General features: G+C 40.8%; 1 protein-coding gene across 1 annotated transcript in view; it reads left to right on the forward strand.

The window, feature by feature from the left end:
• Positions 1–16,873, forward strand: part of GMDS (GDP-mannose 4,6-dehydratase) — a 403,988-nt gene that overhangs the window by 324,756 nt on the left and 62,359 nt on the right. Inside the window, exon 9 of the mRNA XM_084282724.1 lies at positions 7,708–7,804. Coding sequence (XP_084138850.1) covers positions 7,708–7,804 — 97 coding nt within the window. The remainder of the gene's footprint in view (positions 1–7,707; positions 7,805–16,873) is intronic.

The raw sequence follows: 16,873 nt of genomic DNA on the forward strand, positions 1-16,873 counted from the left end.
TTGTTGTTGTTGTTTGTTTGTTTTTGTTTGTTTGTTTGTTTTTGTTTTTGTTTTTGTTTTTATTACATAAAATTAGAAACCAAGATGTATCGGTCAGTGTCTAGCTGAATGCCTTTTTTTGCAGATGTTCTCATCACTGCAGTTTCTTTTGACATCAATACATTTAACTGTTAGCTCAAAATTAAGCTCCCTGCTCTGGTATTAGCCAAAGAAATCTCAGGGTGTCCCAAGGCTTACAAATCAACATGTATTTTTCAGAGAGTAAATTAAACTCTCGAGAAAAACAGAAGAAAACAACAACAATTACCCAAATGCAAGTGAAAGTATTTATGAATAGCTTTGGTTATAGACAGGAACCTAAACGCTTATTTTAGATTTAGTTGGTCCAAATACACATTTTTTTTTTGTCTCTTTTAAATTTTTTTTTACTCATATATGTTTTCATGTGGTGGACTGTGTATCATTCATGGTGGTGATCAGTGCATTCAGTGTTTGTACTGAATCAATCACTCTTAAGTTTCACTCTTGGGGAAACTTTAGAGTATTACTCCAGCTGATGAGGTAGGGCAGGTATTCTGTGTGTGCAAAGGCATATTCACATTTTTTTAAATTAAAAAAAAAATAATTTTCAAAAATTGTGTAGGAATTTGCATGACATCTAGTGTCATGGATTTTTAGGAGCCTGAGTCTCCAAACCACTTTAGAAACAGGGCTTAGGCTGGTAATCATCATGGTTCTTTTGAAATTTTTCTTCACTGTGAATATGTTATTAACTTCTTAAGCCATTTATGGGTGTTGTGTAAATAGCTGTACATATTTGTACAGCTGAGGTGACACTTCAGGCTGTTTATTTCCCCTGCTCCTTGGATGGGAGTAGTGTCACAACTGACCTACTACCATCCTACAGCCATCGGTCATCTTTCAAGTTGTGTTAGATGTAGAGCATTTTTAAGGATTTGGAAAGTTTCATTAAGAACCTCCATAATTTTTGTAGATGTCGGCCTGGCCCATGCTTTACACACTCCTTACCCTCACTGTCTTCTTGGCTGGGCAGCTGGTAACCTTTCACATTCCTTGAAATCCCCAAGGGCTTTCTACTCCCACCTCCTCCCATTTGGATATATCTTCTTCAGGGAGTAACCTGGCAGCAAAATCCTCCCCTTTAGTGTTGTGGGACCCCACTGGCGAGTCCCATTGATTTGTTTCTTTACAATTTATGACGAGGCACCTAAGGACATTGCACCAGAGTTGCTAAATGAGTTCATGCAAGAATGGCTGCTTTCCTTCTATCTCCCATCCTGAAAGTTTGGATGTGATCTCTTCGGGTTGTTGCTTTTTTTGCAAGCGTTAGGAACTTTTGTAATCCCAAAAATTTGTCTGGGAAATTTCCAGCAGTTTTTTCCACTTTTGTAAGTGATGGCACAGCTTCCCAGTATGGCAGTACAGTACACCTTTCAAAATCAACAGAATGATGGAGAAAATGCCCAGAAAAGATGTAGGGGCAAGCAGCAATTGACAGAGCTCATCACACACCTGCAAACACTGGGCACATGTGCAGGGACTTACCAACCCTACTTTGTGCTTTAGCAGGAAATGTTGCAAATGTAACAGCATCTTAGCTGTCACATCTTGATATTGCAATAGAAAATGGGAAGAAAAGCAATCCTGACTGCCCCACCAACCAAGTAAAAATATATTTTTTTAAAGTTTTTTTTTTTTTTTTTTCTTCCAAACAATTCACATTAACTTCTACAGCTGAACTTCCAGGGCAGCCTAAAAAGTCTTTCCAAAAAGATAACATAATACTCTGTCAAAGCTAGTCATTAGCACATGTCAGGACTATATCTTCTTGCCAAAATGAAAGACAGAGAAACTTTACTACATTTTTGTAAGTAATGAAACGTACAGCTGCAATAAGACTGACTGATTCCCCTCTGAAATTGACTGTGAAATGTACACAGAGGTTTCTGTACACTGTACGTTTTTACCCTCTAACACTTCTTTTTCGAGGGAGAAATTTGAAATTATATTTATATAATCCTCTGAATCATTCAAATCCAGCCCTTTGTACTAACAGGAAAGCCTCAGAGCTACAAATATTTTCCCCCTGTAAGGATTACACTTTTTTTTTCTTTTACTTTCCCTGCTACTTATTACTAATTAAGTAGTACTTGGGGGAAACACTTCCCGCCTATAATTTGAACTACAGCAGGGTAAACGAAACAGGCAAACGCTTGTCTTGACTAATTTTCTGTCATTAATCTTATTAAATTAGAACAGGATTGCGAAGATAGCCCGAAACCACTACAGCACTCAGAGTTCTTCGCAGAGTGCTACAGAGACTGCTGTCTGCAATGTCAAAAAAAAAAAAAAAAAGAAAAAAGTTCTAGCATTGGAAAGATTTATTGTGTTTTTTATTAAAATAAAAATACATGCACATTTGTTACAGAAATATTCATTGCTTCCAGGATCAGAATTAATTTGGGGAAAAGTGAATATTTTACTCCAGTCTTTTGGCTGTACACACAAATTTTATCTTAACTAGCATGCATGTTGGTCTTCAAAAAAAAAAAAAAAGAACCCCAAAAAGGAGAAGTTTGCAGATAAGTTGTGAGGTCTAATGGGGTGAACTACTGGCAGAACTGGAGCAGTGGCCTCTTCGGTGACTGTGAATGTTGATCTTAGCGAGAAGTTTTTGTTTCATTTTTTCTTTCTTCCTTGAGATGGAAGTCGGGGTCACAGACACACGTGAGATTTGAAGGACTTCTGTAAGAAAGTAAAGCCAACAATGTGTTGGTAACGGTGCTGCTGGGAGGTGAAAGAGGAGCCATCAAAAGTCATCATCTAAACAGCTGCTGTCCTCAGGTCTGGCTTTTGCCCACCAAACATTGCTGTCTGGCAGTGCTGTGTGTTGTATTTAACAGCTCAGGAAAATCAGAAGCATTCAAATGAGGAAGAAGGGAAGAGAATCTCATAAGTAAATTAGAGATATTTGGACAAGTGAGTGACATAAGGAGCCAGCCAGGCCAGTGAAGAATGCACAAGGCAAAGCCCTCACTAGGGACTGTACCCCTTTTTACACTCTTCTTATTGTAGACTATCTGTTTTGGGGAGGCATTAAACCTGATTCAGACAGAGAATTAACTCTCAACATCTGAGATTACTTTTTTACGTTCTTATTGATTTAAGCTTTTATCTTTGGCAGATCTAATAACTGTTTCAGAACTCAAGTTGGAAGACTGTAACAATTTAATATCTGATTTTGTACGTTGTGAAGTATGAGAGTTTCTCCTATATGAAGGCAGGTTGAAAATTAAATATGATGTTTCATATTCCATATTTTTTCCCCCATATGGGATGAAATTAGTTCTCACAAATGCAGTTTGGAAAAACATCTGATTTCAGGTCAGCTGTAATGTTTTGTTTCTGTTCAAAAGTCCTGTTAAAGAAAGAATAATGTAAAAATATTTTTAATGCCATTCCAGAAGGAAAAACATTCTGAAAATTTCAAAGCTTCATTTCTAGATCTTATTAATAGATTTTTCTTGCAAATTGACAGTAATGTAACTTATTTGAAACTAAAACTTTTCTTTCCAGAGCATTTTGATTTTCACAGAAGCATTAATTTCTTGGAGAAAAAAAAATCTTGTGAACAAAAATCTTGTTAAAAAGGGAGCATTATCAACTGCTTTCCAGCAAAGGGGGAAGAACTTGAAAAGATTTCCAACACACTGGAAAAAAAAAAATAGGCCACGTAGCAAGTATTCTTTCCCAAAGATTCCGAATCTGGGGATTCACAATTTGGGTTTTTGAAACTTGAGCTTGGCAATGCTGGGAACTTAATACCAATGTTTTAACTGTGTTCCTTGAGCGAACAGCCACTGAGGACCAGAATCGTAAGAGCACAAGAGCAAATGTTTAAGTACATGCCTGCATGGTAGCATACTTGTTCTTAGATCTAAGCACAAGGTATCAGTTAAGCAGTCTCTGTGCCCTTCAATGCTTTGTTGCATCAGAGCTTGAGTTGGTAGCAAAGGAACTTCCAGAGAGTCATATTGAAAATTTCTCTACAAGCGATTACTTGCAAGAGACATCAGTGGTCTGTTGTATGGTGCCAGTTTTGCTGTTTATAAAGCAACAGGACAGATGGACTGCTCTGTAATCATGTGTATTGGCCTTCAGGTCACAAATATGCAAAGCCCACACAAATAGTATTGACATTAGCTGTGGAGAATGAGCAAAGCTTTCCTAAGTAGTCATTTTTAAGTAATTTATTGTTTGGTTTCAAATGTGAAAATATTTTATATTGGCATATATTTGATTTTTAAGGTGTGATAGTTGTTTTTGTTTGTTTGTTTGTTTGTTTGTTTGTTTTCCCATATAAAGGCTAGGAGTCTTTAGCTGCTAATGATTCTGAATACTTTGTGAAATGTTCTTAGTTGTGCCACTCTGTAAAGATTGTGACAGGATGAAATGCACACGCAAGTTGCATCTCTGTGCTTTTTGAAAGGTTTCATTTGCAGTTGATTTTGTGGCCACTTCATCAAAAATGCACACACTTTGCCTTGTTTGCTATTCAATCCCAGCCATTTGGACCTTTTGGTCCTTTGCAGTGCTATTCCTGCCACCCACTGATTAACCTGGCTCCCCTGGGTCACTCCCTGCCCTCCTCACATCCCACCGAGTGCCCCAGCTCTTCATCCTCAGAAAGTCCTCTGTCGCTGTTGATGTTTTTATAGCTTGAAGTTTGCTGTCTTACAGGATAGTTGTAGGAAATGGAAAATAATTGACATCTCCCAGAATCAAAGAGGAAAAGGAGCATTCATCACAGCTGGTAATAAGTATTAAAACAGTAGTAATTTGCGGATATGAAATTAGCTTTGAATTAAATGCAGTCCATTCCTCTAGAGAGTGTAGAAGTTCTTGAGGTGAAGAACCTTTTACACAAGTGAATTTGTGCATGCACTTGAAATATGAACTTCTTAGTTCTATGGAAATATGAACTTCATCGTTCTATGGCACTGCTTTTCATCCTAAGCAATCCCAGAGCACCCATCTCCAACAGTGAGGTGCTCACTGTAGCAGCGTGGATGTAGATGGCATCAAGCTCCCTTGGCAGTAGCAGGGAGAATGGTCTCGTGCATCCTCCTCTGGGTACAGAGCAGTCAGGCATGTGGTCAGTGCCATCAGCTTTGAGAGCAAACCCATCCTTTGCTTCAGTGAGAGCGTGCAGCTCCCCAGCATGGGGCAGGTGATGTAGAGGCGAATTACCTGCAGGCTCCAGGACCAACCTTTGGTCAAAAGCCTACACTATGCCATTCTCCTTGAATTTAGCCCAGTCCCAATTAGTCAAAATTTCTTTAGCCAGGGTCCCGTTACATTTTCCCCAAGGTATACAAAGCTCTTTTCTTGCCCACTTGGGCCCTAGGGAGCAGAAAACCCACTAGTCCTTGTGGCTGGAGCTATCTAAAACCACAACAACGTGAGGATTCCCCATGCCTCTTCGACCACGCTCGTGCTTCAGGATAGTCTGGCATTACATTCTCCAGTAAACAATTCTGACTGCAGTTTGACTACAAATTAAGGGGTTTGTTGGTGCTTTTGGTGGGATTTTTTTCCCCTTCTTTGTTGTTAAAAGAAGAGGGGAGAGGGAGTTGGTTAGCTAATTGGATGCCTTGCTCCTGGTGTCGGGTTGGCCCCAGCACAATCCCTTTTATCAGCAGTATGGTGTCCCCAGCTGGGAGCGCAGAGGTGCCAGGAATAATTAAAAGTGCTGCTATCAAGTTCTACTGTGTTCACAATGAGAATTACTTTTTTCCTTGTGAACTTTTCACATTGCCGGGCTGAGCAGAACGGGTGGAGCTTTCTTCTTAAGTTATTTCTATTGTTATATAACTTCGATGGTGACATTAAGTGAGTCTTTACTGGCTGGGTCGAGCCTTCTGGAGACTGTTGGGTGTTAAATGGGGTTCTCTGCTCAGTGACCTCCAACAACAACTGACGTCTCCTGATCTAAGCACTTCCTGTTGTTTTACTGGTGACGGTTAGTTTTCTATTAAGCTCATTTGAGTCCTGCACATTTTTACCCTCTGCCCTTTAAAGGGAGGGACTAATGTTGGTTTTGGCTTCTGAATGGAAACTTTACAGTGCAGGCTTCAAACAGAGCAACTGTGAAAGAGAAAGGAAGAAAATTTAAGTTATAAATCATCTTTAGCATCATGTCATGACTATCTACAGCTGACTTCATCATGGCTATTATCTGTTGGAAATTATTTCAATGTGAAGTGTTCCCAGTATCAAGCATCCTACAGGCTTTGCTAGTCATCCAAAAGTCATGAGTTTTGCTTAAAAAAGAACATGGGATTTAAAAACTAGTAATAATACATATTTGGTACTTCCTTCTGCTTTTTGGTGTTTTAACCTTCATGGGTACACAGAGGTCACATTTTCAAATTTTCCTCCATAGCCCTTGGGGCTAGAAACCCAAAAATGAAGGCTGAAATTGTCAAAGAATTAAATTCTTCTGAAAGCCTGGGGGGGAGGGCAGGGGAGCAAAGAAAAATCAAATCTGTGGCAAAATCCCAAGAACTGGCGGTACAATTAGTAAGTGGGAGGCAAGGGGCAGTTTTCTTTCATTGCTGATGACTGAGGCTAAATAGTCTAAATCACAGCGCTGATTTAAATTACATAGATTTTACTTGAACAGAAAAAAGTAAAGGATTTCATCACCGTGTTTTTGTGCCAAGCTGGTTCAGAGCCCCATGATATACTTAGAAGCAAAAAGCAAGGAGCGGATAGGGTTTCAATCATAACTCTGGATTTTGTACGTTCGGTGAATTAGTTTTGAGACATCAATGTATGTTCCTAAACGTTTCATCCGAAACATTTGTTTTGAGAGGGAGCATTGTCCTCAGGCTTCCTGGCTGCAGTCTGCCCCTTGCAAAGGCAGAGCCACTCACCCATCAAACTGTGCCTGTTCAGCTGCCATACTCAGCCCAAAAATTTTGACCAGGACAGATGCTAAGCAAGTAGTCCAGGGCAGAACCAGATCACATAAATTACAGCAAATTGAAGGCTGTTCAACACATATGAAACTAATTTAGACAAAGGAGCTGACTGTAAGCTTGCAGGTAGTGAGTATTGTTTACAGTCCATGTATGTGAAGTGCCATGTCAAGCTAGGACTGAAAATTCAAGAACTGTTTTTGTTTTGTTTTTCCTGGTTAAGCACAAATTAGATTATGCAGCTTAATGCTATTCAAACAGAGCTTCACTTCCATAAAATTAACAGATTAAAGTGTTCCTGAAACTATTGGCTAAAATACAAGAATTAAAAATATTTTAAGAACCATTTTAAACAACTTTGACCCAATCCACAAATGAAAAGGTTCACTGTCATATTTATTTGAAGATACATGAAACATTCTGAAATCGGGATTTTTTATTTTCCCCTCACATTATGTGTTTAATTTGGAAGTCCTGTATTTTAGACCTTCCACTGAATCAAAAACCAAAACAAAGAGACTTCAAAAGCCATTGTTGCTCCATTCAAGTCTGAACTCTGCCTTTGTTCCTATAGCTAATGAGTTTATACTGTCCTGCAGGGAGAATTGACACCAGCCTCAAGTAAATGAAAGCAGGCCAAATGTTGGTAAGATCAGAGCACTAAAGTAATTATGGGTTGATTAAATGTTTATCTTCTTTACAGGTGGGAAGGGAAGAATGAAAATGAAGTAGGGCGATGCAAAGAGACTGGCAAGATTCATGTGACAGTCAATCACAAGTACTACAGGCCAACTGAAGTGGTAAGAAAATGCCCTCTCTTAGCTTTGCAAATGAATAATCCAATCACTCAGCCAATAAATTGCTGCATTTGGCTAGCAGTCTGTGAAAACGGCTTAATTGCACTCCTGCTGCCAGCTTTTAGAGCTCTAAATTAGCCTGCTTGATGGCCCCTTTGCAGCCAGCTACCTGGGAACTAGCAAACAGCACTGCCCAGGAGGAGCGGGTCTGTCTGCCCTGCTGGGGAGATGCTGCTGTGCCTCGTCACCCTCTCTGAATTGCAGAGGGGAGGCTTGGAGGAGTGAAATGTCACCCTGTGGGTAACAAAGTGAAGTATAAAACAACTTATGATGCCTTCTGGTCCTGAATTGGTTCGTGGTCATCTTTTCTCCAGATGCAAGAAGGAAAAGTAGAGGAAGATGGGCACTAATAGGCTTGATTTTTGAAGTCCTCCTTCTGTGTCTTTGTAGCAGTGTTTCAGTTCCATTCAGTGAGTATCGCCTGTTCAGCTTAGATTTTTGCAACAGGGAGCATCACAAAATGCCCATTTTAGAAGTGCAAGCATGCTTGTGGATTTTGTTTTCTCAGGCGTTTTGTGAGATCCCATTTAGAAAATGCTCATTTGCAGAGCGTGTCTTCGCTCCCAGGAGTGAAGTCTGCCAGACGCTCGCACTGCTGGCAGGCCAGGCCTCTAACCCTGTGCTCAAATCATCTAGTGAGCATGCTAGGAGACAAAAAAAGCAATGCTCCCAAGTCAGGCAGGATGGTGGCAGTGCACGGAGATGGCACAGGATGGAGCCTGGTTTCTGGACACGGGGAACAATAGGCCTTATTGTGCGGAGTGAGAGAGGGTGTGCCCAGGAGAGGATGTTCTCCTCTCCTGGGGAGGGTGACACCAGCCCCGCTGGCTGCTGACACAGCATCGGCTGTCAGTCAGCTCGTTCAGAAGTGCTGGCTTCAGCTTCCCGATATAAGCAAGGTGTGACGAGCACATTTGTCTTGACACAGGTTGCAGGGCGTGAGTGGGGAGCTGCGTGTGTGTAAGCGAACATCGGTTCTAAAGTGGAAGTTCAGAGGGGAATAAGAGGCTTTCATGGTATGCGAAAAAGGGCTGGGCCCGTGTACCAGAATCAAATGCTAGGAAGTCATTAAGAGATGTCCGTCATTCTATGCTTTGGTAAGGTGTCAGGATGATAAGGAGGACACAGAGACAAAAGGACTTGCCAAACAGGAAAAGGACACTTGACCCAACAAGTCTGCGCTTTGTGAGACCCGCTTTCCTGCTTTGTCATACTTCTTACTAATGAGTACATATTCCTCAGCATCCACTGGTTGCCCTCGCTAGAGCTTCACCTTATTTGTGTGCCCAGACATTTTCTGCTGAAATAGTTTTGTCCACCATCTTCTCTTCATCTTTATTGGTCTATTTTGGGAACACGATTTCTGGATTTTAAATTCAGCTCATGACATGCTTGTCCATTTTGGGACGGTGTGTAAACAGAAGTTCTTCAGGAATGCTCATGCAATTGATGTTGAGTCCACACATGAAAACAGTGATGTATCAAATACAGAGCACAATGTGCCTTTCAAATAGCACTGCAGATAGAGATCAGTAGAGATCTTTATCTGAAATTATCTGGTCTGCCCTAGACAACCTATTTTTCCCTTGGGCTCTCTTCCGCTGCCCCCATCTTGCCTTGCATTTAACATGCTCCTTACTCGGTTCCCATGGAATCCAGGAAGGCTGTGAAAGCTGCTTGAGCACAAGCAGGGGTCGAAGCACCAAATGGGAATCACATTTGTGAGATTCCAAAAGGCCAGACCAAAACCTAATCCATTGCCAGAAAGCGAGGAAAAGCAATGAGAGAACTGAAATAGACTGACGGCGCGTGTCCCCTCCTGCTACCCTCACCAAGATCGCTGAGGGCAAGGACGCCTCAGGTTGACATTTTTGCAAGAGGCTTAGCCAGATCGGTTAATGGGAATTCTGCTGTTGAATCCTAGCTGACACACAAAATCCAGTGCTCAGATTCTCATGTCTTACTTGGAAATGTTTCTGTCTGTCTCTCTAAAATTTAACATGGTATTCTGAAAAGTGAAAATAAATAACATTTAATCTTGTATACAGTCAGTTCTGACAGTGCCAATACATTCATTTGAAAACACATTTGTTTTCTTCAGTCAGTGATCCCTGGGGTCAAGGCCTCCCATTGAAAAGCTTAGCTGTACTGAAGAAGAAACCTTGAAATGTGAGACTGTCTTCTGGTCAAACTAAGTAGACTCTTTGAATGCCTCGACTCTAAATCTCTTCACTCTGCTTTTTGACTGCTTTGGGGCCCCCTGATATTTACTGGCCTTGGGAATTGTTCCTGCTAATGCTTCTAATGCCTGTCTTTCTCCTTCAATTCTTGTGCCTTGCTAACGACAAACCTATTGCTATCATTTCTTTTGGCTAGTATCCTCTCAGTATCCTTTTTGACCCTTCTTTTAAATTGTGTTTGGAGACTGTAACCTGCTGTATGGTTTGGAGAAAAATGATTACTTCTGCCTTTCTTAAAATCAGCAATTTTCACAAGAGCTCCATCACAAGCTTGCTTTTTATACTGAAATTGATACAGCAATAAAGATGCTTTCATGCATTTTGCAGTCTTTTTTAGCACATGGCTGGTAAGGGTGTATGTTACATTCATTTGCTGCTCTAGGTATGAAAAGATAAGTTTCCACTGCAGTTTACTCACCTGTAGAATTTAGAAATGATCTCACTAGTCTTTTCAATTATTGCTACAATCAGAATGCAGGTAGGCAACTTAGTCTATCCTTGGATTTGAATAATCCACTTGACTTAAAAAATATATATATTTTAAAAATTCAAAACACGATTCTGTGAGCCAGCTCGTTCAGTTGGAAACAAGCAACCCTGCAGCAGAGGATATTGGAACCATCACATCTCTCAGACCCTGAAGTGGGGTAATTTTTATAGAATTTGGTCCTGTCTTTAATTTTCTTATCTTTCAGCAAGATATTAACTCACTGTCATTTCTTGCAATATATTTACATATATTAGGAAAAATGGAATAATCCTAAAATTAACAACAGAACAATGGTATCTGAAGAAATCAAGTGAGATAGTCAAGCAGGTATTTCCCTCCAAGAGTTCCACAATCATTGCTTCTAATCAAGTTAAATATGTTTAAGTGTTTGAGTAAAATTGCTTCTAGTATTTTTGCATGGCAAATATTAAGCTAACAGTTCTTCTTGGTGTTTGCATCATTTAATTGTGCTTTCTCACAACAATGAAAATCAACCTCAGGTCTCATTGGTCTGACCCGTCACCAGAGAACTTAAGATGTGTATTTTTCAGTTAAGAATTTAATAAATTCTATCTTAATATTTCTTTTAAAGAAAAAAAGAATGAAGGGGAGAAACATTTCAACCATGTGGAAGTGTTGTGTATGTTACAGGGAATCCTTCTGCTTCATCCCACCTGTTTCTGTAGGTGTCCCACAGCTTTTTTAGATTAGGAGCTGCAGGTTGAATTCATGCATTGCATTTGTTATGGACTGGCATGGCTGTAACTCTGAGGATGTACATAGATCAATGCAAATTTCCTTCCCTCATGCAAGCCCTAGAACCTCTGTCACAATGTGATGCTAATGTTTAAGCACACATAAGGCCTCTTATTATTCTTCTTCAAAGAAAAAAGGGTATGCTAACTTCTTCCTTTTGTTATATGCCTTAAGCAGTTAAGCATTTTTCTCCCTGTACTTTCTAGCACTGATATAAATGAAACTCCATGCCATAGTTAGCAGAAAAATTCACAGCAGCACAGTGTCCAAGGATACTTTGTCCTCCTGGAATTATTTCTCTCAAGCTGCTCTAACTTCTAAGAAGTTCCATATCCCTCTGCACCAGCTTGGTTACTTTTCAAAGGATTGCTTGTCGAATCTAAATATCTACAGAAATATATGAAAAAAGAAATTTTCCAGGTTTTCTACATGTTGCTTACACTAAACTTTACATCTTTACTTAACTACATGTGGCCTCAGTTGCCCTTTTTCTTCTTTGGAATTAAGCAGGACGGCTTTAAATTTCAGTCTCTTCAGATGTTTTTTAAAAATTCAGCTCTATGTTTCCCATGTTTCGTAGGATTCCAGTAAAAAATTCCTTGGGGCATATCACATTCTCCCAAAGTCAGCTTTCTTAAAGTCAAAAACATTTGTGAACTCCTCTAAGTGTTCCTGCCATAAAGACCATTTAGACTCTAATGAAACCATGGTCACAAAACCCTGACTGCCTTGTGCTTCCACTTCAGTTTCCATGCAAGCTTCATTTCCCACTCTTAAGTTTGGAGCAGCCTGTGCTTGTAAACTGTTTAGATGTCTGTATGAGGAAACACGTGCTTCCCTTCCTTAAGGATCTTTATGCTCATCAATGTCAACGTGCGACCTGTATTAATAGTCACGAAAATGAAATGAGAGCATTCAAGGAAGAATAATCTTCAGATAGTTTTCCTGTCTATTTTCCTCACTGGCAGCCAGGTGAAGAAGTTGCATGTTGTCATAACTCTGGCAGTCTTCTCCTGTCTTTTTGTTTTGTTTTGTTTTTTATTTTATTTTATTTTATTTCTTGTTTTGAAAACACATGTCAACATCTGAAAACTACTGCGTTGGTAAATGATTGCCTCTGTTGTCCTTAATTCTCCTCCAAGCTGGCTTTGCTGCTGTGTCAGCCAAAATATTTATATCATTCCTTACTTAAGACTCCACATTATCTCTGCATTCCTTTGCCACCCTCTTCCTTTTCTTTGTCTCTCCTGCTAGTAAAACCTGCAGTAGATTTTTTTCATTTTAGTTACAGGCCTTACGTATCAGGCGTTTCAGAAGCGTCTCTGAAAACATACATGTCAAATTCAGCCAAGTAAAATAATGATCAATAATAACTTGTCACTATGTGCCATCCACAAGGCACTGAGCACTTTAAGCGTTTCTCTACGAGCATGTGGAAGAGGTAAAAAGCAATATCAGCACGTTTCAGCTCATGAAACACGTGTATGGCAGAGCAGAGGGACTGTGCTGCGTGAGGGAGGCCATGAGGTGGTAGAGGTAGGAGGAGGAGGGCTGAGGGCACTGCGCTCTGTTCCTCCACAGGTAGCACTCTGCTTTGTCTCATCCTGACTTCGCTTGCGTTAGCAGTTCCTTGAAAGATAGGAAGATCATTTTTACTCACAGGTTTTCCCCTCTCAGGTTTGAGGTCATTAAACCTGAGAATCTTCAGCAGGTTCATGTCTAGCGTGTCTCCCTGTCCTGTTTAATCCTCCTCACAGGCTTGGCGGGAGCCCTAGCTTACCTCCTTTTTTATGGGAGCAGCTACCTAATACGTACCCCTCCAACACTCCCACACACATTTCTGACTTTTCGCTTCATAACTAGCTCATTACATCAGTATTAGACAGCCGCATCCAGTAAAGGAATCCCTCTGGACACTGCTGTTTGCAGTCCTCATATGCTGTGCTTTACTCAGTTGCTTCTCTTTGCGTCATCCTGCTCCTCCTCTGCTGTGCCTCCAACAAAATATGTCTCTGGCAACTTCTGCAACTGGCTCTGTTCCCCCTCTTCCTTCACCACCTCTTTCCCTGCTGTCATTCCTGAGGTTTTGAAGCCAGCCATGTGTCATCTGTGACCTTCACATCTTCACTGATCTTCCTGAGAACATCAGCCTGTCTCTCTGAGCCTGCTCTCTGATCCCCTAATACCACAACTATCCGACAAGAGTAGCCAGAGGAAGAGGATGTCCCAGCCTCCTGGGGTGTAAGTTGGAGTGACTTTGCACCCTGACTGTTGCACCATATGTTCATATGTTACAAGATCCGTAGTTTTTTTATTCAGTAATGTTAGACTGGCTGAAGAAATTTATGACTAACTTTGGGCAAAGCTATTTTCCACTGGGGGTAGGTAAAGAGATTGCAAGCCCACTGAAAAGCTCATGTAAAGATAAAGCTGTCATCCAAGCAGAAGGGTTGGTGGTTTTAATTCATTGCTCATTTTTCTAAATGATGCTGACACGTAGCAATTAGTGGCAATCTTAGATGTGACAGATCCAGGCTCAACTCCTGAAAACAGATTTTTAAATTAAACTTAGGTGACTGGAGGATTAAGACTGAGGGAGAGGTGAATGAGGACAGAAGGCTGTTTAGCTCCGTAATTAGGCCCTGATTCAGCCAAGCATCCAAGCAAGTGCTTCACTTCAAGGGCATGAATACTTAATAGGGACAGTTTCCATACTCGGAGCTATGGACATGCTTACGTGCATTGCTGCATCATAATGTGAAGTAAAGCAATTCATCTGTGATGGATGGGAACTAGATGGTCAGCCCAAACTCTTGTGGGAACTCAGGAGGTGCCAGCTGACTATTCTTGTTTGCATGCTCAGAATGTGTGCTCACATGTATGTGAGCACAGTATGCAGGAGAGGAGATGCTGAAATACAGTTTCTTTACCCAGGTTGTCCTAGGATGGTTTTGCAGGCAAAAAGGGATTAGACCAAGTTCATGCAGTCTTTAGTTTTCATCAGCTGCTCCTGCAGTGACATTTCCTGTCCGTAATTCTTCTCCGCCTTCCTGGTGGTAAGAAGTCTTACTGCCACCTCTTCACTTATTCATGTTTATTCATGCACAGAAAGCCTTTCTTTATCTCACCTCTTATCCCTCTGCCTCCCCCTTCTCTTGGCTTGCCATTTGGCCTCCTCCCGCCTGTTATCTCTGTCTGTTGTCTCGCCTTGTTTTCTTATCACCGCCTGTCCCACACAAACACTCCCTGTGCTTCAGCAGCTGTGGTGGGAAATGCAAAGCCCCTGCAGGGAGGTCACAAGGGTGGGAGAAAGCCTGGAATGGGCTAAAGCCACAACCGAAGTCCAGGCACAGGCAGCACCAAAGACACATTCATCACAACTGCCAAGCATTGCTTCCCATCAAGGGTTCCCACTACCTACAGCCTTTTACCTACAGCCCTTCCCCATTTCCTTCATGAGATCAGGTGTTCAAAAGAGCTGAACTATGGTTCAGACCACATTTTGGAGTGCCTAGTGACTTGGGTGAGACTGGAGACCTGGTGGAGCACTCAGCGTGAAGCTGTTCCCACCAGGGCTTTCCAAAGACCTCGTTGTCAGAGGTAGTGGAGGTCACTTACTGACCTGATTGCTTATTTGCGTTCAAAAGTGTGAGCATTTCTGAAGATCTGTCTCCCTTTTGGAGCCTGTTTCTTTTATTTTACAGTAGGATTTTAAAAGCAAAAGTCAAGCAGTATGTTAATAATACTGTTCATTGTGACTGTGGTTCCCACCATGTTATAACCTCTTAAATATGCTGTGCCAACACAACATTTGCTATGGTTTTAGAGTGGCAGCACAGAACCATAAAATACATGATTTATATGACAATAAAAGTCGCTTTTGAATACTGAGGATATGAGACAGAGGTGAGGTTTTCTTCAGCAAATCTGGATTAAACTCCTCTCTTGCTAATTTCTCCAGCATTTTCAAGAGCTTGCCTGACTTCTACTGTATTTTATTTTATGGGTGAGTGGGTGCATAAAGGAAGAGGCTGTTAGTGTGTTTCATCTGAGGAACCAGAAGATGGTTTTAGTGCTGTTTTAAAAGCAGCTTCTGCTGGGTTTGGGTCAGCAGATGTCTTGACATCAGCCTTTTCAATATTGAGTCAGTGGCTGTCTGGGGGTGCAGCTGTCCCTAGACTGGATATGCTGTGACAACTAATATTATTCCTGTTTGAAGGATGGTACTTCAAGCTACCAATTCTCAAAATCACATCCCTCCTCCTACATGTCTAAGTGTTACTTTCTTGTTGTTGATGATGTTGATGTTGTATCAGAGTGAGTTCAGTTGTCCCTCTGAGGGACACCTCAGAGCAGTGAGAAAGGGCCATATGGACAAAGCCGAGGAGAAATACATAAACACGCAGCCAGTTCTGAGGAAGGAGGAGGGTTTGGGGGTTGGTCTCCAAGAGCTTTCGTTTTGTGTTTTTCAAGTTTTTCACAGTTCAGAAATGACAGTAGGTTTCTTTCGCTTTCTTGTTCTGTATCTTTAGTTATTAAAAGTTTATTCCTCTAAAAAGTGTGGAAAGTTTTGACTTTACGTTGGAGATGGAGAAATATTCAAGAAGCATTCTGCTCAGAAGGAAAAAAAAAAAAAAAAAGAGAGAGAGAGAGAGAGAGACAGAGGGAGACCAAAAGACCAAAACTGCTTTTTCACTTTTTCTAATGAAAGCCTAATTTGCAAGAGGGAGTACCTTTTTGGTGGTACTCAGGCTTGCTTTCAGATTGATCATAGAGGTCCTCTGTCTCCCCCAAAAACATCCACAAGAAGTTTTTTTTCAGACTCATATCTTTATCCTTCACTATTAGCAATTTCTTTTGAAGAGGCAAATGGTTGAAAGGAAGTGGAGGTTTGGAACTGGTCGTTTGCAAAATAAACAAACCGTCACTCTTCCCTTCTTCCACTTTTAGAGTCATAATTTGTAAATTAACAAATTTGTGATGGAGGTAAAATGAGGTGGGACCTTTGTTATTGTTGCCACCCTGTGATGATGATGCCAATTAGTGTTTAACCACCTTCCATATCTTCATGTCTCATCTTTGTGTTCCACTATAAGCCTGTAGTGATGATACTTGCATTATCAAAACTTTAAGCATTTTATTTATTATTTAGTATCCTTAATACTTCTCTAGTGTTGCAGGAGAGCTTCTGTGGCTGAGTTGCAGGAGAAACTGAGCCTTGTCAGTCTAAGCAACTTTTTAAAAGTTTGTTGTTGTATAAAACCACAGAAAATGATCTTTGTGGCACAAGCATCAATAGTACTTATCATGAACCAGGAAATGGATCTTTGTGCCCATCTTGGAAGCTCCCCAAACTGTCTGATGTCCCAGCTGGATGGGTGAAAGGGGAGACAGTATTTATCTGCAAGGCAGGAAAGACTTAAACATTAAAGAGCTTTATGCCTAGGATCAGCTGGAATTTTTGCTCATTCCTCACATATAGAGTCTGAGCTCACCAAAGCAGACAATATAAAAAATATTAACAGG

The sequence above is a fragment of the Netta rufina genome, assembly GCF_964035555.1.
Source record: "Netta rufina genome assembly, chromosome: 2".
Classification (NCBI taxonomy): domain Eukaryota; kingdom Metazoa; phylum Chordata; class Aves; order Anseriformes; family Anatidae; genus Netta; species Netta rufina.